The 20,993-nt window shown below is 59.6% G+C and overlaps 7 protein-coding genes across 7 annotated transcripts; 3 read left to right on the top strand and 4 right to left on the bottom strand.

Moving 5' to 3' along the window:
• Positions 1-97: 97 nt before the first annotated feature.
• On the bottom strand, positions 98-2,025 carry K437DRAFT_225840 (Arginase/deacetylase; the record flags this gene model as incomplete). The annotated part of the gene is made up of 3 exons (XM_013386803.1): positions 98-1,093; positions 1,167-1,867; positions 1,935-2,025. The coding sequence occupies 3 exons, from the start codon at positions 2,023-2,025 to the stop codon at positions 98-100; spliced, it is 1,788 nt and encodes a 595-aa protein (XP_013242257.1).
• A 1,598-nt stretch (positions 2,026-3,623) lies between these two features.
• K437DRAFT_274982 (uncharacterized protein) lies at positions 3,624-5,838 on the top strand. Its single transcript, XM_013386802.1, has 3 exons — positions 3,624-3,814; positions 3,900-5,131; positions 5,248-5,838. The coding sequence occupies exons 1-3, from the start codon at positions 3,780-3,782 to the stop codon at positions 5,391-5,393; spliced, it is 1,413 nt and encodes a 470-aa protein (XP_013242256.1). The 5' UTR covers positions 3,624-3,779; the 3' UTR covers positions 5,394-5,838.
• On the bottom strand, positions 5,701-8,109 carry K437DRAFT_225816 (acyl-CoA oxidase; the record flags this gene model as incomplete). Its single annotated transcript, XM_013386801.1, has 3 exons — positions 5,701-5,936; positions 6,053-7,794; positions 7,862-8,109. The coding sequence occupies 3 exons, from the start codon at positions 8,107-8,109 to the stop codon at positions 5,701-5,703; spliced, it is 2,226 nt and encodes a 741-aa protein (XP_013242255.1).
• Positions 8,110-9,070: 961 nt separating this feature from the next.
• Positions 9,071-12,552, bottom strand: K437DRAFT_154566 (uncharacterized protein). Its single transcript, XM_013386800.1, has 2 exons — positions 12,423-12,552; positions 9,071-12,314 (listed from the first exon to the last, which is right to left on the bottom strand). Exon 2 carries the CDS (start codon positions 12,286-12,288, stop codon positions 9,097-9,099), a length of 3,192 nt encoding a protein of 1,063 aa, XP_013242254.1. The 5' UTR covers positions 12,289-12,314; positions 12,423-12,552; the 3' UTR covers positions 9,071-9,096.
• A 1,400-nt stretch (positions 12,553-13,952) lies between these two features.
• On the bottom strand, positions 13,953-19,139 carry K437DRAFT_257604 (NUC173-domain-containing protein). The gene is made up of 3 exons (XM_013386799.1): positions 18,597-19,139; positions 14,294-18,512; positions 13,953-14,185 (listed from the first exon to the last, which is right to left on the bottom strand). Exons 1-3 carry the CDS (start codon positions 18,993-18,995, stop codon positions 14,100-14,102), a joined length of 4,704 nt encoding a protein of 1,567 aa, XP_013242253.1. The 5' UTR covers positions 18,996-19,139; the 3' UTR covers positions 13,953-14,099.
• A 609-nt stretch (positions 19,140-19,748) lies between these two features.
• K437DRAFT_154538 (uncharacterized protein) lies at positions 19,749-20,182 on the top strand. Its single transcript, XM_013386798.1, has one exon. It carries the CDS (start codon positions 19,836-19,838, stop codon positions 20,073-20,075), a length of 240 nt encoding a protein of 79 aa, XP_013242252.1. The 5' UTR covers positions 19,749-19,835; the 3' UTR covers positions 20,076-20,182.
• A 520-nt stretch (positions 20,183-20,702) lies between these two features.
• Positions 20,703-20,977, top strand: K437DRAFT_269206 (uncharacterized protein; the record flags this gene model as incomplete). The annotated part of the gene is made up of 2 exons (XM_013386797.1): positions 20,703-20,811; positions 20,880-20,977. Coding segments are annotated over 2 exons (207 nt in total), but the record flags the coding sequence as incomplete, so codon positions are not given.
• Positions 20,978-20,993: the final 16 nt, after the last annotated feature.

Genomic DNA, 20,993 nt, shown 5'->3' with positions numbered 1-20,993 from the left:
CCAGTCGATGTACTCCATGATGCTCGGCATCTCTTTGACGAGGATCCTTATCGGGTTCGGCTCCGCTGCAAGTCGCAAAGGGATATCAGCACGCTAATTATGAGAAACTTGCCATTAGTGCCAGCTCACTGGAGCGCTCAACGCGGCCAAGCCGTTTGCATGCCCTCTTTTGTCCTCCCCATGCGAAAAACGGATGATGCTGTGGGCAGATCACTTTGCTGTTCCGGTAATACCACCGCTTGGTGTCGACATCATCTCTTGGTGCGAGGGGAAGCGTGGACATGCCCATAATCTGAACGACTGCCTTGGTGCGTCCGCGCACAGATCGATGCTCAACCAGGTTGGTGATAGCATGGCACGCCTGGCCATACCCAACGAGGATGATGTTCTCAGTATCGCACACGTCGATTAGGTTGTCCCACGTATACAGAAGTTCCTCGTTCGTCTGCGTCGCCAATGCGCTCAAAGTGGTTGCAGCATTTGCCGTTGCTTGTGGCTGTAAACCTTTCTGCTCCGTCAATCCGATCGGGAAGCTACCGAAGAAATTGACATCGACGACAGCGTAATTCTTCTCCCTTGCCCGATCATAGAGCGCGAATGTGCTGTCAATAAGGTAGCTGGTAGCACCAACGGTCTTTTCGGTCTGGATATCTTGCTGACCGACGCGAAGGTTTCCCATGTCATGCGCAAAGAGTATGACGGCCTCCCATGACTTTTCGAACAAGTCCTTGTTGCACATGACCTGCGTCTGCGATGCCGGCAAGCGCACAAGAGATGGCCTGGGGATGCCTACCTCCGGCAAAGGCACATCGGAGTAGCCGTAAGAGTTCCAAAGATGGTGCGTTCGCCAGTGCCGGACAAGTTCCCGTAACTCAACCTTGGGCAGGTCCTCATCCATGCTGGCATCAGCTGCTTCATGCTCCCGCGGGATTGATCGCCAATACTTGCTCTGCACTTGCGCAACTTGCCGGCATGTATTCGCAGCGATCGGTCCGCATGCGGTGCCTGCAGGAAGCTCGGACGGGACTCCCCCGAGGAGGACCTTGGCAACGGCTACAGCTGAATGCGCGATCGCGTTCACTTCGTATCCCCCCTAGCAAGCATCTCGTCAGCATCACCGTCAGATACGGCGCGAACATGCCAGTTGTGAGGCATCCATGACTCACTTCTAGCGCCACGATCAGCCGCCCGTCCGCTAGTGCATTGAGCATCTGCGTCATGTGCGCATAACCGGCCGGTGAAACAAAGCATTCCCCGAGCGGATCCCCCGCTGCAGCGTCAAACCCGGCGCTGATGATAACCATATCCGGAGCATACTCGTACGCAATCGGCATGATGATGCGCTGAAAGGCGTGCAAGTAGTCACCGTCTCCCATGCCCTTGCTTGGCCATGGAACGTTGACGGAATATCCTGCGCCGGCTCCTCGTCCGACGGAGTGCATCGAACCGAACGGCCCACCAGGGTAGAAATCGCCTCCATCGTGACGATGCAGGGACATGTACAGAACCGAAGGGTCCTCGTCGAAAGCGAGCTGCGTTCCATTGCCATGATGGACATCCCAATCGAGGATGAGGATCTTTTGCACCTTGTTCGGCCCGTCCTTGTACTTGTTCTGCAGCCATCGACTGGCAACGGCAACATTGTTGTATAGGCAGAAGCCCATGCTCTGCTTCGGCTCCGCATGATGGCCCGGAGGCCGGATGACTGCAAAGCCGTTTCGGATGCGCCGTTCGGCCACGGCATCGCACATTTCAATCAAGCTTCCAGCGGAGAGGCGAGCGCAGAGCGCCGAGTGCTCGTTGAGATACAGCGAGGACTCTCTTTCGAGCGTCGGACACTGCATTGCCAGCGTCTCTCGCGAGATAACTGGAGCCAGACTGACACTTGAGCTGTTTGCTCTGCACTGGCAAACGAAATGACACAAGGCACTCACAGGCTGTCCGTTCTACTCCATTCCATATCCCTTCGTCATGTACAAGAAGCACCTCCCACTTCTCGACCTGCCTGGTCCGGATCCTGACCATCCTGCGTACCAGTCCCTCCCTTTCCATCAGCTTGAAAATGGTGGAAATTCGCTCCGGCCTTTCCGGATGGTCTCCGTCCGGATGCGAATGGAGCATCATGAGCGACGAATACACTAATCCGGACCGCCCGCCTGACAGAACTTCTTTTACTTCCACTCGTTGATGCGCCTTGGCTCCCCTTGTCGTGGCTGGCAGTTGAGGTATCCATCTCAATGGCACCGACGACGCGGTCCTACCATTCCCGGCGGGCTGGGATGCAGAGTCGGACCCAAATCCTGAGCCCAAGATGGAGTCCTGGCCGCCGGCGGAGGTTGCCGACTGCCTGGAATCTACTGGTCCATTCGGCGGGAACGGAAGCGAAGCAAGTGGTTTGTGGGGACTCTGTGTCGGATGTATCATAATAGCTGCGGGGTCGACGAAGCCTTGACCTGCAGCCGTTGCGGCATCGTTGTTATCATTCATTGACGATGCCGCATCGTCGTCCACCCTCGCAAGCCGATTCACTCCCAGTGCACTCAGAGCATTGCATATTTGCAGACTGGCCATTGGCATTGCATTCACCTTGCCCTCTACCAGCTTTTCTCGTAGACCAGCCCCTTCGGCCGTTGATGGATACAATCCCAGCTCCGGATCTGTAGTGATAGCATCACTCGGCATCAATGGTGAGGCTGGGATGTGGCCTCCATTAGAGCTCGCATTGGAGTTGTTCCCGACAATAGAAGCCGGCGGAAATGAGATCTGGTGATCACTGAGAGCAGTCGCACCACTTGGATTGATCCTGCCTCCTTGCCCGGGCGGCAGCATGGATGTCGTCGTGTCATCTCCCTGCGTCGAATGGAAAGCAGGAGCGTGTACGCCAAAAGCCTGGGCACTTAGCCGAAGCGAATCTGTGGAATCCACAGCGCTCCCCAGTACGCCCTTGCTGGAAATGTGAGTATCCGATAGACCCATTGAAGCGGAGGGCTGCTGATTATTGTCTCGGGAGCCAGGCCATGCAATGGCGCCCGGTGGTTGCCTCATGGACAGCGAAGTACTGTCGAGGCCAACAATTTCAGCTGCCTGCGTGATCGGCTCATCGCCGGGTGTGGGTTTGTGCGGCGGATTCATGATGACCTTTTGTGCCTGCACTCGCGGCTCTCCTTTTCTGCGCCGGCCAGACCGGCCTTCACGATTGGGATGGCATAATCCTAGAACGAAGGGAGGAGTGTATGCAGGTCGAAAGGCTTGCAGCAATTGCCATCCACAACGTAAGCTCCAGCAGCGCCGCTTATCCTTGCTATGTATGGAAGTAATCTCACTCAATCATCATCCCCTGCAACATTGATCAATGTAAAATAATGGTCAATGGCGCTCTCCATCCGATCGGCAGCGCGACGGCGGCGGCGGAGCCGAAACTGGCACAACAGCACGAAGAGAAAAGGCTTCCTGCAGGCTCGCGAGAAAGCCGGGGGAATCACACCAAAACATGTGATATTTTGGGTTTATTTACCTTGTATCACTTTAATCCCGGAAGTGTAGCAGCAAATGGAGCACACAAGTGTAAAACACAAACAATCCGATGGCAAGCATAGGACAGAGCCCCGTCACACGGAGAGACGGTACATTACTGGCTAACAGCGTCCAAGTCCGCGATTCACCTGCTGTCCGGGAGGATAAAGGGCCATAGTGCGTGTGCAGGTGCACAAGAGCCAAGCTCTACGGGCGCCTGATCGGGAAGCTGGTCTGCAGGACTCCTGCCGACGCTGGAGGTAACGATGGTCGAAACGAGCGTGGCAGAGTCATCGTATCCGTGAGTATATCTTTGAAACAAGGCATTCGTCAGGGGCAAAAGCATCTCCTTATCCCAGTCTGAGCTTGCTTGCTCTTCCGTGCAGCACTTCGTGGTCAACGGTCGTGTCCGCATTCCTTCGAAGATATCCAAATCCTTATGCGACGCATGTGATCAGCGTTGACACCATTGATCGGCAGCTTGTCCCCGCATCATATCCAAGAAGGCAATGGCCCCTGCTTTCGAAAGAGGGTAGCCTTGTCGAAAAAGCATCATACGAAGCAACTGCTGCGAAAGCTCGAAGCGTGTCCCAGGACATGCTCCGAGAGCCTCAGCATCGATGGTTCGGCTCCTCATCCTCATCACCTATCCGATCAACAAGAAGACAGGGATCACCACACGACCCATCGATTGAGGACGAGCTCTTCGAACCTTTGGTCCTGCGCACCACACGTCTCATCCTTAAGCGCGGCACTCTGCCCAAATGGGCGCCATCAGGGATCATCAAGAACGCCGAAAGCTGGGTGCTGGAAGAGACTGAGGTGGAAGTCGATCTGGACCTTCCGGCCGCCGTTGAAGATCTCTCCTCGAGCGCAACGAGATCAGTGCCTAACAGACAAGACATGAGACAAAAAGGGCGAGAGATGCGTGTATGGACGCGGAACTTGGACCATACGAACGTGCTGGCCGTGACAGAGGGAGTAACACTTCGGGAGGAATTGGAGGAACTACCTTTTGTCGCAGTGGCGCACACGTCCCCCTCCCCGGAACTACGGACAAAGTACAACTTTTTCGGCAGCTCATCTTCCCCTGCATCGGCGATGGAACAAAGCAGCGCATCTTTAGTCGCGTCCCGCTCTCTCCCGCTCACGCATTGCCTAACAACTGGTCACGTATCCTCCTCAGTGGGATTTTCCCTCTTGCAGCGGCGGATCGAGAAATTCGGCGTGAAGCGCTTCAAAGCGCATTCAGATACGTCGCGCGCAGGACTGTTGTGGGTTGTCGACGCCGCGGCTCGCATACGCGCCGGCGACCTCTCTGCCCTGGAAATACTCAGGGCCAGTCTGGCCGCTGCTCATGTGGACGGTGACGGAGCGCACTCTGACGCAAGGAGTATGGGTGCGGAAGATGGCACTGGAGTCGGAGATGCGAGTACCGGTTGGGCAATAGGAAGAGGGTGGAGGGAGTCTGCGGACGGCCAAGGTGATAGAACGCGACCGCGTCTCAGAGCAGCCTTCCGGCCTCCGTTCCTCGACGGATACCCTGCAACTCCGCTGCAGCGCCTGCGAAACTGGTGGAAGGGAGAACCAGGGCGCGTACAACAAGCCAAAGAAGCCGGTGCGTCCCATCTCTGTCCATAGGTGACATCGTCATGATGGAGCACTCCTCCGTCTTGAGAAGAGCGAATAACAGAAAATGACACTGATACCCGGTTTGAAAATTCGCTTGCGCAGAGGAACGGATACGGTGGGCGTACAAAGCTCGCGAGTTATTCGAGGTCAACCTGCCACCTTTGCCTTCGTCCGAGGAGGGTGTTCGCAATGTTCCGAAGCGCGAAGCAGAGCACGGCGGTGGGGACGCAGCGTCCAGGCAGACATAGGCAGCGGCCGGTTGTGCCGCGTGCCCGATGGCAACGTTCGAAGTGTATAGGTTCGCTTGCTGCGCTGCTCCGTCCCGTCCGTTTGTTGCTCAAGTGTATGTCCAAACTCGCTTGAAGGCACCACTTACCCACACATCAGCTTCTCAAAAGCTACAGCCTGTGCAAATCAGCTTCGTTCGATGTTGCGATGGTTCCGCAACTCCGAGCACGCAAAGATCACAGAGACGACGTCTAGGCTGAATCGCTGAAGATAGAATACAAATAGGATACTCGTACAACCATCTAAAATTTTGGCTGCCACAACCTCTCAAATTTTCGCGCCGTTGCCATGAACAGGCGTGTCGGACCTGGCAGCAGTGGCGGAAAAGAGCGGCCTGAGCTCCTGCGTGTACCACTCGACAACATGCTTGCCGTGCGCCGCTTTGGGGTTCCAGTTGTACTGCCCCGGCTGCTTACTGGTCAGCTTGTGGTTCAATGGGTTGCCCTCGGCGAGCGCCATGAGGTGCTCGTACACGCGTCCGTCCTTGCGGCCGAGTGCGGAGGCTGCAGGGGGATTGTGGGAGGCAAGGGGAACAGCGGGATGCATGTGCATGAGCACGAAGGGTTCCAGCAAGCCAGAAAGACGAGACCTCAGGGGAGAGGCAACAAGGGACACTCACACAGCTCCCAGTCGGTCCAGCCGAAAGCGTCGGAGAGGCCGATGACCTGTGGTAGCAGCTCCTCAACGAGACCGCGGATGGCGGTCTCGAGCGCCTTGACGGACTCTGCAGTGAGGATGGCCTGACCGGGCTTGTACGCCGCGAGGCCGGCTGCGCCCGATGTGCCCATGGGGAGCGCGAGGGGCGTGATGTTGCGCGAGAGGGACATGAGCGCGTTGAGCGCAACGAGCTTGCTGATCCACGCGACCTCGGCGGTGCCGAGCGCCTGCGCGTCGTCCGCGACCGCCTCGGCGAACCAGGTGGACACGACGACCTCGGCGTGCGAGCGTCCAACCTCGACGCACTCCCACGACAGGTCGACGAAGCGGCGCCCCGCGTCGAGCTCCGCCTGGAGGTCCCCGACGAGGCGCGCGGCGCGCAAGTTGAGCGCGCTCGCGAACACGTCTGGGCGCAACCACTCGACCGCGGCCGTCGGGGCACGGAAGCGGATCGCGTCGGCGTCATGCAGCGCACGCACAAAGGCGGTCGTCGCAGTGACCTTGGCGCTGCGGTCCTGCTTGAGCTCTCCGGCAAGCTTGAGCATGGCGCGGCCAACCTGCTGGAAGAGGACAAAGTTGTCGCCCTCGTACGTGACGCTCGGCAGCTGCTCAGGGAAGATACCGTTGAAACCGGCGTAGCTAAGAAAGCCGTGCCCGCCGAGCGCCTGGCGGCACTCCTCGATGCCGTCGACGACCTGCTTGGTACAGTAGGCCTTCAAGCTGGAGCTGGCGACGTGGACATCGGCGAGCAGCTCGATGTTGCCCTGGTCCAGCTGCGCAGCCATGTCCTCGTACAGTGCGCGCATGCGGCGGCCGGCAAGGATGTACGCGTACGAATTGGCCAGCAGCGGCAGGAGGCGCCTGTTGAGCGACGGGTAGCTCAGCACGGAGCGCTCCTGGTCGTTCTCGTCCGTGCTGGACGGATCGCGAAACTGCCTGCGGACGTGCGAGTAGCGCAAAGCGATCGTGATGGCGCGGCTGAGCATCCAGCCGCAGCGGTCGATCATCTGGCTTCGGATGAAAACCATTCCGCCGTACGACAGCTTGGCCGACGGCGGCTTGACGTATTCGCCGCCCTGCTTGACCTTGGCGTTTTTGGCGAGCATGTTGCTTCGCGGGATGCGCACGTTATCAAATCGGACCCAGCCGTTGTCAAGGCCGGCAAAGGCGCCGTACGTTTTGGGGCCAATGTCGCCTGCAACTATGCCTGGAAAGACAGAGCCGTCCTGGACGCTGCGTAGTGGGACAAAAAAGAGATGGGGACCGTGGCGCTTGTCGTGGATGATGAGCTGGCACTGGACGATGGCGTGCGTAGCGGTGAGACCGGCGCCGCCAGCCCACCACTTTGTAGATGTCAGGGTGGGCGAGTGGATGTTGAACTCGTCGGTCTCGGGTACATACGTGGCCAAGGTCTCGAGCGCCTGGACGTTTGTGCCGTGGCCAAGTTCGGTCTGGAGGTAGCAGCCAAAGATCTGGTGCTCCATGGCTGCGTTGCCCCAGCGCTGCACCTGGTCGAAGTCGCCTTGGCCCATGATGACTGGCACGAATGCGACCCAGTGGAGGGAGAGGGGAGACTGTAGGTCGAGGTTGATTGCGGCCTCGATCGCCTCTTGGGCGTCCCAGCCGTCACGGTGGGCAATCTCGAGGATACGCCGGACGGCGAGGTGTGACATGCGCATCTGCTGTTCGCGGGACCAATGTGTCCTGAGAGAGAACAGGCAAGAGGATTCAGCTGGGGAGAAGGTATGTGTGGAAATCAGATCGCACACACATCTTCAGCTTCCAGTCGGCGAACACCTCGTCGTCCTGGAGAGTCTTGACGATCTTTTGACGGCTGGCATTGTCGATCCTGCCGTCGCGGATCACCTCCTCGATGCGGGCCGGGTCGAAGGCGGTCTGGGCGCGGGCATTCGCCATGTCGATGGAAGTCTGTGCGGCGACTTTACCCATGGGTATCGGCAGCGAGACCTGGGGGACTGCGACGTTGGGGTGCGTCTTGGCTGCCAAGGGAGCGTACATTGTGCTGTCTGGGTGGTTGGAGGGCGGTGGCTGCGAGGCGGCAGGGCTGGAGGCGTTGGTGCCGCCGATGAGGGAGGTCGAGAAGACCATTTTGTATCGATACGATGGGAGCTCCAGAGAGACAGCGAGATGTTTCGCAAGTAAGGTGATCGGGAGGGGGGGCAGGAACAAGATACAGGAGCGAGAGCGGCAGTGGCGTTTGGGTTCACAGGTGTGAGAGGGAGGAAGGAAAGGAGCTTGTACGGAGCGATGTGGGCTGCGAGCAAGGGGTTCTGCGATGGACATGGTTGGTACTGCTCGTTGAAAAGCTGCCGCTGAAACAGCGAGTAATCCAATCCAGCCCCAGTCCAGTCCACACTACCACCCTTACGGTGTAGCATCTCTCCATGAAATCCGGATTGTGGGGTTGAATAGTTTTTGAATGCAGTGTCTCTCCGGCTGTGCGCTATATGCGAGACTCCCGATTGCCGGTCACGTGACCACATGATGAAAGGCAACCGAAAGGCTGGCAAGTTAACCCTAACCATCCAACCGTTCCTTGTCCTCTTCGTTCCACGCGTGACAACTCACCTCTACTAACCATCTTATTCTCCATTCAGACGAGCTTCCCCAGCTAATAGCGTCAGCTGCCATTCTCGCTGCTCACAATACCAGGTGGTGGGAGCAGACAGCTGCGCTGCGATACATGTACCATCGTTCTCACCAGAGTCATGAATGCATGGTCATCATTCACTCGAGAGCGAAGGTCACAGTTGAAGCCTGTTCATCCGTCCTCAGCCAAGTTTCAAACCTCAACATTAAAACGCAGTGCTTGCCAGTGTGTATGTGAAATTACAAATGCCAGGGAGCAGTGGCATGGAAGGCGAACAAAAATGATACAGCTGACCATCCAGAAACAGTCATCAATTAAATCCCGCGTAAATAGTCATTCCTAAAAAAACACCTGTTGCTAGCGTCGACGTTCTCGCAAGGCCGACTCAGGGCTCACTACCAGCCAGCCGTCGTAGCCGCCAGCTCCTGCCGGGCCATGTGGAACTCATACTCGGTGGCCATGATAATCTGCTCCCGTTCCTGCTCCTCTTGCTCCCATTCGCGTTCGCGCTGCTGCTGCTGCCGCCCCGGCGTCGCCTCACCGCCTCGCCCTAGCTCGTCCGCCGGGAGTGGCGGAGGTGGAGGCGGCCAATACACCGTCTGTCCAGCCGGCGTGGGCCGGGCGCTGATCAGCACCACGCGTGCAGGCTTGTTGAGCGAGGCATTGTTGATCCACACGCCCTCGGCAGCGGTCGCGCGTCTTGTGCCATCATCATCCGTGCGAGCATCATGTGCATCATCATCACTCTCTGAGCTCGGCGAAAGCAGCACAGCAGTGAACTTTTCGATCTCCTCGAGCTTGTCGCGCGCCACGAGCTTCACGTCCCCGATCGTGATGCTCTCCGGGCCGAGGTTGTACACACATGCATTGTGGTCCGCCGCGACCGGTCGGAATATGCGTCCGCCAGGCGCGATAAAAATGTCGAACAGCGAGAACGCGGGTGGTGGCTCTTCGCACGTTGCAGCGGCGCCGTCATAGTGCATCTTCTGCAATCCGCGGCAGCCGACGTCCAGCACGCGTTTCTGGCACCAGCCCTGGCCCTGCTGGTTCTCGCTAACGCCCAACACCGGCTTTAGCACCTCGATCACACTGTTGCACCGTCCAGCCGTCTCATCCGCGGCGGCACGCTGATCTTTGCTTGCGCTCCCACTCGCCGCCGAAAGCACTGACGGCAGCGATGCTGTGCGCGACCAGAACTGCTTGCAGGCGCGCGAGGACCAGAATGACGACGATGACGACGACGACGGCGAAGAAGATGAGGTCGATCCTCCGCTCTTTCCCGCGCTTGCATTTGCACTACCGGGAACACCGCCCGGCTGGCATTTGGCGCCGCCGCGCATGACGAGGCTGCACGGCGCGCTGAGCTTTGCGTAGCGCGGCACGTCGAGCCATATTCGAAGGCCGGATGTATACTGTACATCCTCCGCCGCAGTCGCTGCCGCTGCCGACGCACCGGCCGCCGAGACGGGTGGATACACGCTCGACGCTGAAGAGGGTGATGGGGAACATGCAGATGCAGAGGGCGAGGAAGATGGACCGCTGGTGCCTGTATCCTTCCCCGCGCCCATTGAGCATGACGACGAGGGGCCGCAAGGGAGAGCAGAGCGTCTAAGCAAGGCGTTGGCCAGGCTGCTGATCGGGCACGATGACGATGCCAATACTGGTGCACACCATGACGTCGCTGAGCCGGAAGTGGGAGAGCTCGTGGCACGTGCAAACGGCTTGGACATGCTGCTCGGGAAGACAGCTTTCAGTGAGTAGACCAGGCCGCGCCCCATGCTGAGACACATTGCGTCCCCCCGCTGTAGCAGTGTGCGCGTACAGCGCGCCAGCTCGTTCTCGCCGCCTTTTGGCGCTGCTTGCACAGTGGAAGGTGGCGATGGCGCAGGAAACGGTATTCGCGAATCCTGGCACTCGAGACTGCCGCTCATCAGGTACACGAGCATCATGAATCCACGTGCAGGAATGGACGAGAAGCCAGCAAAGCAACTCCCTGCTCCTGCTGACCCCGTTGAGGCGCCAATCGAGCTTAGCGAGGACGCATGCAGCTGCCCAGGCGGCGGCATCGATTTCGGCAGTTGCTGATGCAGTGGTGCAGGGGGAGTGATGGGCTTCAAGGAAGGGTTGGGGATCATGAAGTGCTCGATGCGCAAGAAAGGCGCGTGTGACAGCTTTCCTGACGCAACTGCAGATGCAGGAGCAAGGTGAGCGGGAGCTGAATTCAAGTCATGATTTGGATCCCGACTGTGACCGACAGTTGACGCAGCCTGACTCGCCAGATCCAGTCGAGCGTCGAGCGAGCAGCGCATGACGGCACCATGCTTTCCAACGGAGGTGTACCATGGGTGACCCTGTGACCCCTGTTTTCCATCGCACTTGATCGGGACGGATTTAATGCTTCGTATCGGCCTGCGTGAGCGCGGTGAGGACGATGACACGATCGACGAGGGGACAACAGGAGACCATGCTGGTGTCTGCTGCTGCTGCTCTTGCCGGGCGAGTGTATGTAGTGGCGGATCCTTCGGCACTGGTGTCGCGGCCGAAGCTGAAGACGAAGCGTAAACAGAACTAGGACACGCGCGCTTGTACGCGCCACCGGGTAGGCCGCAGCCACTTGCGGTCTTCGCGTGTTCCTCCACGTCCACGTAGCCCCAATCTTCATCGCTGCAGCTGTCGTCGTGCGACATCTGACTCTGACTCAGACTGTGGGGCTTGTGCGCCTGCTGTGGATACTGGTAGGCAAAGTGCTGCCATCCAGCGGCCGTGCCGCTTGTCAGTGTCGTGGCATCCGAGAAGGCTGACGGGGCGGGCGATGCACGACTGCTACTGCCATCGTCAGCTGTGGACTCTGATGCAGTCGATGTAGCGGATAACCGCCTCGCGCTGTGCAGACGTGGAGAGAGCAGAGTGGTCAAAGTAGCACTGTTGTCCTGCTGCCTGTCCACCGTCTCCTGGCACGTCCGTGCTCTCGCAGCTGCGTTGATTTCCGCATCCACGTCAATCACCATCTCAGAGTCCGGCGCACCCGCGCCTGCGCCTCCTGCAGTTGCCACGGACCCAGCACATGCAGACGCGATCCACTTGCGCTTGACGCCACACGCCGGGGTGTGCCCCCGCGCCTTGGCATTCGTCGCTGAGTGCGTCTGTGTGATGGTAAGAGGTTCAGGACCAGAGGTGCAGCTCGGTCCGGGATCTTGAGACGTAGATACAGAGCCATCCGGATTGAGCAAGGTTCCGATACGGAGGTGCGCGATCCCGCGCCTTAAGCCGGCGCCGTTCGACAGACGTCGGACATGCGCTGGCGCTGCAGCAAACTCGGCAGTCACTACCGGTGGCGGTGGCCGAGTCGATGAAGCGAGAGAATGTGAATGTGGAGGTGAAGACGAAGACGAAGGAGAATCATGGTCGACGACTCCTTGTGCACAAGCGCCGAAAGGAGAGTCGGGCCAACGGGCTTCTTTCAAGAACGACGGTGGCGCTTGCTCTTTTGCAGGTGCTTGCCGCATGGCCGCAACAGTGGCAGTGATGGTCTTGACTTCCATGCCGGTGAGCGAGGAGCTGATTTTTTTGTCTGGCCAACGTGCCATCAGAGGACACGCGAAAGTACAAAGGGCTGGATGCGGTAGCGCAGAACGAAGGTATTATGAAGGGACAGAGCAAGAAAGGTTAAACATCAGCTTCCTTGGCAAAGTGGAAATGTCTTTCGGAACGTCGAACGCACGTGGATGGTTAGAAGAGGAACGCGCAGATCAAGCGCCTAGGGACGGTACGACAAAGACTTGATCTCGCCCCTTGTTCTTGGTTGCAAAGCGGCGAGAGCCAGTCTACGGCAGGGAAGAGGAGGCGAGGGCGAGGGGCTGTGCAAATACGAGCTTGCTCAGCCGTCTCGTCACGTGGAAGCAATCTTCAACGTGTGCCGAATGCTGCTTGCTGAGCCTGAGATGAAGCGAGACCCCTCAGCAAGGTTTTCCGTGCTTGCCACTGCCGTTGTTTCGCACTGGCGAGCTCTATGACAAAGCCAACAGGCAAAGGCCGCAGATGCAGACGCAGATGGCAAACATGGTGGGGGCAAGCTGGGGCGATGTATGAGGGACCTCGAGCGGAGATGTGCACAATGCCAATCCAACCTCACCACGCAACTCTGGCGGCAGTTGTGGCTGCTTTGTGTCTCTTCGTCGCGTTTGGCGGAGAATACGGACAATGGCAGCAGCCTCGAGAAATAGGCGAACGCCGACAATGAGTCTTCGACCAGTGAGAGGCCGCCTGGGGTCCGACGGTGGTGGACGACGCAGAAATGCTGAGAATTTAGCGAGTCGCGCTGCTAGACACGAGTCGGCGGGGGCCGCAAGAGGTTGACGAGCGGTGGCTGCGTACGGAATGATCCCAAAGTGCGAGTGTAGTGCTATGTTTTGCTCGACGCGCCGAGCTCGAGCCAGACGTGCTGCAGTCCGCTGAGGGGGCCAGGATGTCTCGATGGTGTGCGACGAGGTGATCGTGTACGCTTGGCCCCGTTGGTGATCCACGGGGTGGCGAGGTGGTGATTTAACTGCCGCTCCTATATAAATGTATGCCCATACCGAAAGGAGACGGAGGTGTGGCTCTCGCACGGGGATAATGTGTCCCACTTTGTATGTATGCATTGCAAATTGGCTGCAAATTGCATTCAGTTGATCTTCCCAAGTGGACAAAGGCCGGTGCGCGCACTGCGAAAGTGTCCCGTGAGGAAGAGCCCCCGCCCGCCAGTCAGTGCCCGCTATGCACTGTCTCCGGCGGGAGTATTCCGGGGGTATGGTCTGAAAATTGGGGCAAACCCCACGGGACCAGACTACAACGGGGGCAAAAGTCCCTAGAAAAATGTCGTGTAAAAGCCGGGAGGAACGAAAAGAGAAGAATGTCAGACTTGGAGCCGCAAATGGCGAATTCGCTCCAGTGTCCGATCGATGACCGAGAAGAAAAACCTGTCTTTCTGCCCCGTTCAGTTGTGCCCCATACGCTCCCAGACTCCACCTTTCTTACTCAGCAGTTTGGAACCGCAAATTGCCTCGGACATAGGGCGGAACGGATGGCGCGTATGAAAACAAATGCACGCGTGGCTTTTTGGACTCGATCCGCGTGGCTCGCATCACGTGACCGCGCCACATGCCCTGATCATCGGACGTATGTGGACGTAATTGAAGCCACCCGTGTCATCGCCGTTCCCAGTCTCTCCCGTGCGCTTCTCACCAAACGCTGCTCTAGCTATGCTGTACATTCGGAAAGGAAAGGGTGTAATGCCAGGACCGAAAATGTAGTACATATTTACACAGCAAGGAGAGCCAGACGAGCGAGAATTCATGCAAGCGCCGCGACGGGTTGCACCTCGATACGAAGCGCGCGAGCTGGCCACACCACAACGACATTATGGGCGGCGCTTGCCGTGCCCGGTGATGTTGATCCCCTTTGCCGCCTTGGCCTGCTTCTTGCCCGACACTTGCGAGAGGGGTACTGCAAGTAGAAAATCATGTAACGGAAATAGCAGTCAGCAAGCGCACCTAGTGGCGGCGACTGCGCAGGAACAGACGTGGCACTCTCGGGGTGGTCTGCAATGCTCACCATATGCATAAGGGCTGACGCCGTGCTTAACAACGTCGCCCTGCGCGCGCTTCGCCTTGAACTCGGCCCCGATTTGCGTCTTGGCCTTCTTGCTCTGCACCTGCTTCTTCCGACCCTTTCTGCCGTCCGCCGACGCATCGCCGCCGCCGAGGATCTCAGCCAGCTCCTCTTCGTCGGCGCGCATGCGCTTCGTGTTCTTGTGGAACTTTACCACTCCGCCTCGGCCGATCGTGTGTCCGTCGATGCCTCTCCCCTTGGCGAGGAACGCGTTGCCCGCGTCTTCCTCTTCGTCTTCGCCGTCAACTTCCATGCCGTTGGCGCGTCCACGGCCACGCTTGCCATTGCCACTGCCAGCACCCTTGCCCTTCGTCTCGTCATCGTCATCTTCATCGTCGCGCAAGAGTAGCTTTCCCGTCTCTGCGTCCGTGCCAAAGCCAAAGTTCTCTCCGCCCTTCCTCGCGCGACCCTTTCCCTGTTGGCGCTGCTGTTGTTGTTGGCGAGTGAACACGTGGCCGGCAGCAGCGTTGCGGTCGAGCAGATCCATAGGTTCATCGTCGTCCTCCATGATGTACGTCTGCTCCTGCTGCTTGCGTTGCTCTCCGCGCTTTCCTTTCCGCCCGCCTTGCTTGCCACTGCTGGCAACGGCGGCGTCGTTTTCGCCATCATCATCGCTGGCCGACACATCGCTGTCGCTGCCGTACAGCGCGTCTTCAAACCCATCCAGACCAGTGTTCTTGGTCGCGCGTCGACCAGCCGCAGCAGCTGACGCGCCACCCAGCTCCCCATCCTCCTCCTCCTCGCTGTCGTCTGCACGCGCAGCCTTCTTGCGCCTGGCGCGTTCTTTGCGTTTGCGGATGTTTTGCACCAGCCTCTTGTTGTCCTCATCCGTGAGAGCATCGATGCGTTCGTAACCGAAGCGCCGGATGAGCCGCTCGAAGATGTGCCGCACCTTACCCTTGAAGTGTTGCTTGTTGGCCGGGCTGAAGCCGAGCATGGCGGGCACGAGCTCGCCGAGGTGCTTTTCGAGCAAGTTGTGCTCGAGGCCGACAATTACAACCTTGACGCAGCCGAGGGCGCTCTTCACGATCTCGCGGTTGGCAGAGCGCAGGAATACCAGAATCGTGGACACGATCTCGTCGAGCGTGTCGCGCGACAGCTCCTCCTTGTACTCGTACACCAACCGAGAAACGGCCGTGATCGTGGCACTAATCATGTGCGGTGAGGCACCGGCCAGGCCAGCAGCGACCATGGTGATGTACTCTTCAAGTGTCGCAGCTTTTTCCTCGCCTGTATCCTTCATGCCCTCGTCGTTCTCGTCATTATCAGGGTCATCGTCGTCATCACCATCGTCATCATCAGTTGAATTGATCAACCCGGCTTTGATAATGCCGCCAGCCTTCATCTTCTCGCCCATGAGCACCAGCAGATCGTAGCTGGACTGGCGAGCGGCCTGGTTGGCCTCCTTGGTGCCGAGAACAGCTTCGGGGATAATGGACGGCAAGAAGTGCAGCTCGCTGGAGGGGATCTTGGGCACGAGCGCCGCAAGCAGCGCGATACGATCGCGCTTCGAGCCAGCAGTCACATGCTCGGTTGCCTGACCGAGCCTGCGAAGCATGACCGCCAGGCGCGAAGCTTTCTTGCCGGCCCTGTCGCTGTCCTCGATGTACGCCGTGAGCGCCGAGGAGGCCAGCTTGGATTCGACAAGACGTGTCAGCAGCCTGTACGCCTTTTTCTGAATGCCGGGATCCTTGTTGCCGAGTAGCGACGCGCCGAGCGCAGTGTCGAACAGCTGCGCGACATCTGCCTTGGCAAGGAAGGGCACGAGCAGCACGAGAAGGTCCATCATGGTGTACGCGGGCGGAGGTGCCCTGTTGCCGCTCTCCTCCATCGCCGCCTCGCGCTCAGACTTGGGTGTCACCTGCGGGATGGCGCTCTGCAGCATGCCGAGCAGCTTGCCGTAGGTCTTTGTGACCTGCTGCTTGTCGAGCACGTCCATGTACGCCGTGATAGCGTCGGCGATATATCCGCGCGAGTCTGACGGGCTCTGCGAAAAGACGTTGAAGAAGACTGCGAGCAGGTTCTCGGCCATGCTGGCGAGGTGCGCGAGGTGCACCTTGCCGTCGGCCTGCGCCAGGCCGAACGCCGTGAGCATGTCATCAGCGGGCGCGCTCGAGCTGGCGAGCGATGTGTTGCGCTCGATGAGCAACTGCAAGCCGCGGAAGACGGACGGGCGCAGTGCCGGCTGCGAGTAGAGGACGTTGGCGAGCAGCTCGGCGAATTTCTTGTTGAACGCGCTCGCAAGATCGACGGGCAGGTCACAGTAGCCCGGGAAGAGGGCCCAGACCTGCTCGGTGAGCGCTTCGTACATCTTGGCCTCGACGCTGTGCTTCTTGACCGGAGGGCCCACAGCGTTGGTGCCGGCGGTGGCGTTGAGCTGCTCCTGTGCGTGCACCCGGCGCTCGAAGAGCTTCTCGCTAAGCGGGACCATGTGGCGGACAAAGTGCCCGAGCTCGGTGTTAGTGATGCGCCCGCGCATGAGAGGGAGCAGCCACGCGCGGCCGACCGAGTCATCATTTTCACCGAGCAGGCCGAGCGGTAGGAGGCTGAGGACGACGCCGGGGCCGCAAACCTCGACGGCCATGCCAAGCACAGCATCCGCCTGCTCGCGGTACTCGAAGCCGGCCGCAACGCGCAGAGTCGCAACAATGCGGACGAGCGGGAGGAGGAGCAGTTCGGCTGCTGTTGCCGGGCGCCGCGGCTGGGCCGCCGTCTGCGTCTGTGCAACTTGCACGCTGCTGCTGACACGGACACGGCACTTGCTGATCAGAGCGACGAGGACGTCGAGCAGCTCTGCGCGCGCGTGGGTGTAGCGCAGCGCCTTGGCGCCGAAGGCCTCTTCGAGCAGTGCCACGACATCCTTGACGGCATCGCGGCCGTTTGCAGATTTGCCTTTGCCGCCGCCGTTTGCAGCTGCAGCAGCCTCCGCGCTGGCGACGACCATGTCGTTCGGGAGGACGTATCGGATGACATCGATAAGCATGTCCCTGCCCGCATTGCGCACTTCCTTGCTCTTGCCGCCCACGTCCATCCCCAGGCTCTTCTCCATAACGTCCTTGAACATCTCGAGCGCATCAACATCGCCGCCGCCGCTAGATGCAGACCAGACGGTGGCAGTAGCGTCGCGCCGCGACAGTGCAACCAGTGCTGAGGCGAGCGCACGCAGGTACGACGGCAGAAGCTGCACATCGGCGTATGCTGCATCCTTGAGTTTCGGCGCGCGCAGTGCACGGATAGTCGAGTCGAGCAATGGAGCCGAAGCAGAGGCGCTCGCATCTGCATCTGCGTTGGCGTTGCCACGGAAGAGCGCTTGGAAGCAGTCAAAAGAGGCGACACTCAGGAACGGATTTTGCAGGCTCGGCAGCCGGAGCAGCGCAGCGAGCAGCTTCTCCACGACCGATGTAGCTGCGACGCCTTGTTTTCCCTTTGCGACGGAGGCGCCTGCCTTCCCGGATAGGGTGCCTTGCGCGCTCAAGATTGGGAGGAGCTCCTTTGCAAAGCCGCAGACCCAAATGCCGGCACCGGTGCTGATCTGCTGTTGCTGCTGCTGCTGCAGCTGCACGGCGGACTGACGCAGCGCGGCGGCGGCCTGGCTGTTGCGCGCCTTTCCGGCCTTCTTGTCGTACTCGACCTTTGCAGCATTGGCTGACGATGATGAGGACGCCGCGGCGGACGATGATGGGGCGCACGACGATTCAGAGATGGCCTCGAGCGAGGCGATGAGCCAGGTGCAGGTGGTCGATACGTACGGATGCGCGTCTCCGCTGCCGCTGCCCTTGAGCGTGGCGGTGACGAGCTCCTGCGCGCGCCTGCGGACTTTAGGGCGCACATCGAGGCAGAGCCGGAGTGTCGAGTTGTATGCCTGCAGCACACCGAGCTCCTTGCTGAGCAGGGCACGCGGCAGGCTGGCGAGCAGCGTCTGGAGGATGGCGAGCGTCGAGCGGAGCTGCGCCGCGAGGCCCTCTTGCTGAGTTGCTGCACCTGTTTGCGGAGCGGATGCAGCAGCGGCGGCTGTGAGGACGGCAGAGATGTGCGGGTTGAAGAGTGGCCTGTGGACCAGCTGCAGGAGCGTGGCGAGCTTGGAGGTGAGCACCGCTGCGGGCACGTGCGGAACGGTGAGGGAGAGGAGGTAGAGCAGAGACGGAAGGAGGGAGGATGGTGCCTGGCAGAGCAAAGAGGGGGAGTGCGTAAGCATTGCAGGAAGACGGGGATGTTGAAAAAGTGGAGGAGAGCCCTGCGCACACACCTTTGCGCCTGTTGCCTGTTCAGCCATACTGGTCATGGCGAGAAAGTATTCCGTCGGTTTGAACTCGCTGCTGTGCCTGCTCGCGCCGTCGTCATGCATGGCAGCGGCTGGTGCTTCCTCTCCGTCCTGCCGCTGCTTGTGCTCCTCCTGGCGATGCTCCCTGAGGCCGTCCTCAACCGCCTGGAGCAGCAGGGCTGGCACGCGCTGGTTCTCGAGCTTGCTGCTGACATGGTGCCGAATTTTGGCCAGGGACTCTTGCAATGCCGAGGCGGACCCTAAGGCCGTCGTCACCACGGGAGCGGACGTCATTTTTGGCTGCTCGGGGACGAGCAGGCGTTGTGTGGGTGGACAACGAGCTCCGAGCTTTCCATGGGTATTGCGCTTGTAGCAAGCAAGCATGTATGCATGCCAGCATGGAAGAGATGGTGCCATCATTTGTGCAACCGCTCGCTGTGGGTTGAAGAGAGAAATTTAAGAGATACACGGAACTCGGGGCAAGGGGGCTGGTCTCGGCCGAGAGACTGTCGCGGCTCTCGCTCCAGGCCATCGTGGCGAAGGCATATTGATTATCTAATCTGACACTGTGCTCGCCCCCCCCTCCCAACCCACGACACATCGGCCTCAGTCTAGTGTAGCAGGCGATGGCTGGCATCCGTCCCAGCCTACCTGACACCACCATGCACAATGCAATCACTGTTGCATCGTCGATCCAGTGCCAGTGCTGTAGCAACGCAGCCCATTCCGCCTCGTTTGGCTCCAGCCTCCCCCGTCTTTTCCCCCAAAAACGCTGCGGACCGTGTTGTACTCTTCCTACGCTACGTCTGTACCCTCTTCCATTGTAAATCCAGCTGCACCCAGTTTCTCATCCCTGGTTGGCGCGGTCCCTGCGCTGCTATTTCGAAATCCATTGCAGAGAGCAGCACCAGTCTTGGAAACCAACGCCTGCACATGGCTGCAGAGCTGGAGGGTAGCCAACGGTGCTCCGTGCTGTGTTGTGAAGGCACTTTGTCATCCCTTCGGCGCGCCTTGATAGCGGCGTTTTTCTCCATCGTCCGCCCCGGTTGAATCCATGCATGACCCGTCGCACGGACAAGATCCCGCGATGCCGCTGCGGCAGCTATGCGAGGGTAGCTAGCTGGAGTAGCGAGACATGGCAGAGTGGTAGGTGGACGCGTGGGATGCACAGCTGGATCCGCCCAAGGTACCAAGTGAAGAGGTGGCGGCAGAAGCTCTCGCTATATGTACATGTGGGGGCATAAATGGCTGGGAATGGGTGGCCAAAGTGCCAAAAGTGCAGAAGCCCAGGCCCACCCATGGCCAATGCAGGCATGCTGCACAAACGGGGCATGCTACCTACGGATGATCACGAGTCGCCGCCGTATTTCCCACATGAACTGCAGCCTGCACGCCTCTGGGGACGTGCGTATGAGACGTCATCTCGCCGTCCCACTGCATCCATGCGCTGCGGCCCTGTCCTAAGCCGGATGCAACCACCGCTGCCGCTGCTGCCGCCACGACGCCCACGGTTCCTGTTGGGCCCGTTGGACGACTGCTGCGCTTCGACGCTGGGCAGGCCCTTCCGGTTCTGGACGAGAGCCGTATGGACTACGACACCGGCCGAGAAGGGGTTGCCAGGGTGTGTGTGAAAGATTGTGGGGTGGGTTGGGTGCGCCACAGCACCTGTTTCCTCCCATGCCCGTCCCAATGTACCACTGGGGCCCGGCGCACGTGATTGGTTGGCGCGTCAGCAGGGGCGGAACGGTGTGTGGGCGAGGGGTGCGCGTCGCGTCGCGTCTCTCTTTCCGCCTCGAACGCGTCACAGTCACCGCGGCGGTGACAGCCACGCACACTTTGCATCGAATCACATCGTCCGTCTCCCCCCTTCACTCGACCTCGATCGACCCACTGGCCACTTGGTTTGCACCCGTTGCGCACCAACCCCCTTCCCTTCCCTACACTGCTCTACACGTCCTCCTCCCCACCAGCGTGCAACAAAGAGAAGAGGGACCCCTGACATTACACTCGGAAACGACACTCTCTTTCCTAGACTCCTGTTCATCCTCCACGTGGCGGCCGCACCCGCTTGCCCTACGCCGACTCGCAGCCATGTCCGACTCGCAGCACATCTCCTCCCCGCTCAACTTTCCTAGCAGCAGCCCCGCGAAGAGCGTCAGACGCAGCCAGCTCCGAGCAGCAGAAGCAGCGGGCCCACGAGGTGCGTCCTTGGCCATTGCACATCTACAACCCCAGTGGTAGCTAACCTCCCTCGTTTTCACCTTGCAGGCAATGGCCTCTCCTCTCCCCTCCACTTTCCGACATCCTCGGTAGGCGACACGCCGCGTGGCAGCGCTCGTGCACCGCGCACACCCGCCTCGTCCTCCGTCCTGGGCCACCGCC

Source organism: Tilletiaria anomala, assembly GCF_000711695.1.
Source record: "Tilletiaria anomala UBC 951 chromosome Unknown K437scaffold_64, whole genome shotgun sequence".
NCBI lineage: Eukaryota > Fungi > Basidiomycota > Exobasidiomycetes > Georgefischeriales > Tilletiariaceae > Tilletiaria > Tilletiaria anomala.
The sequence above is the reverse complement of the archived record's forward strand: the minus strand, read 5'-3'. Positions and strand labels throughout refer to the sequence as shown.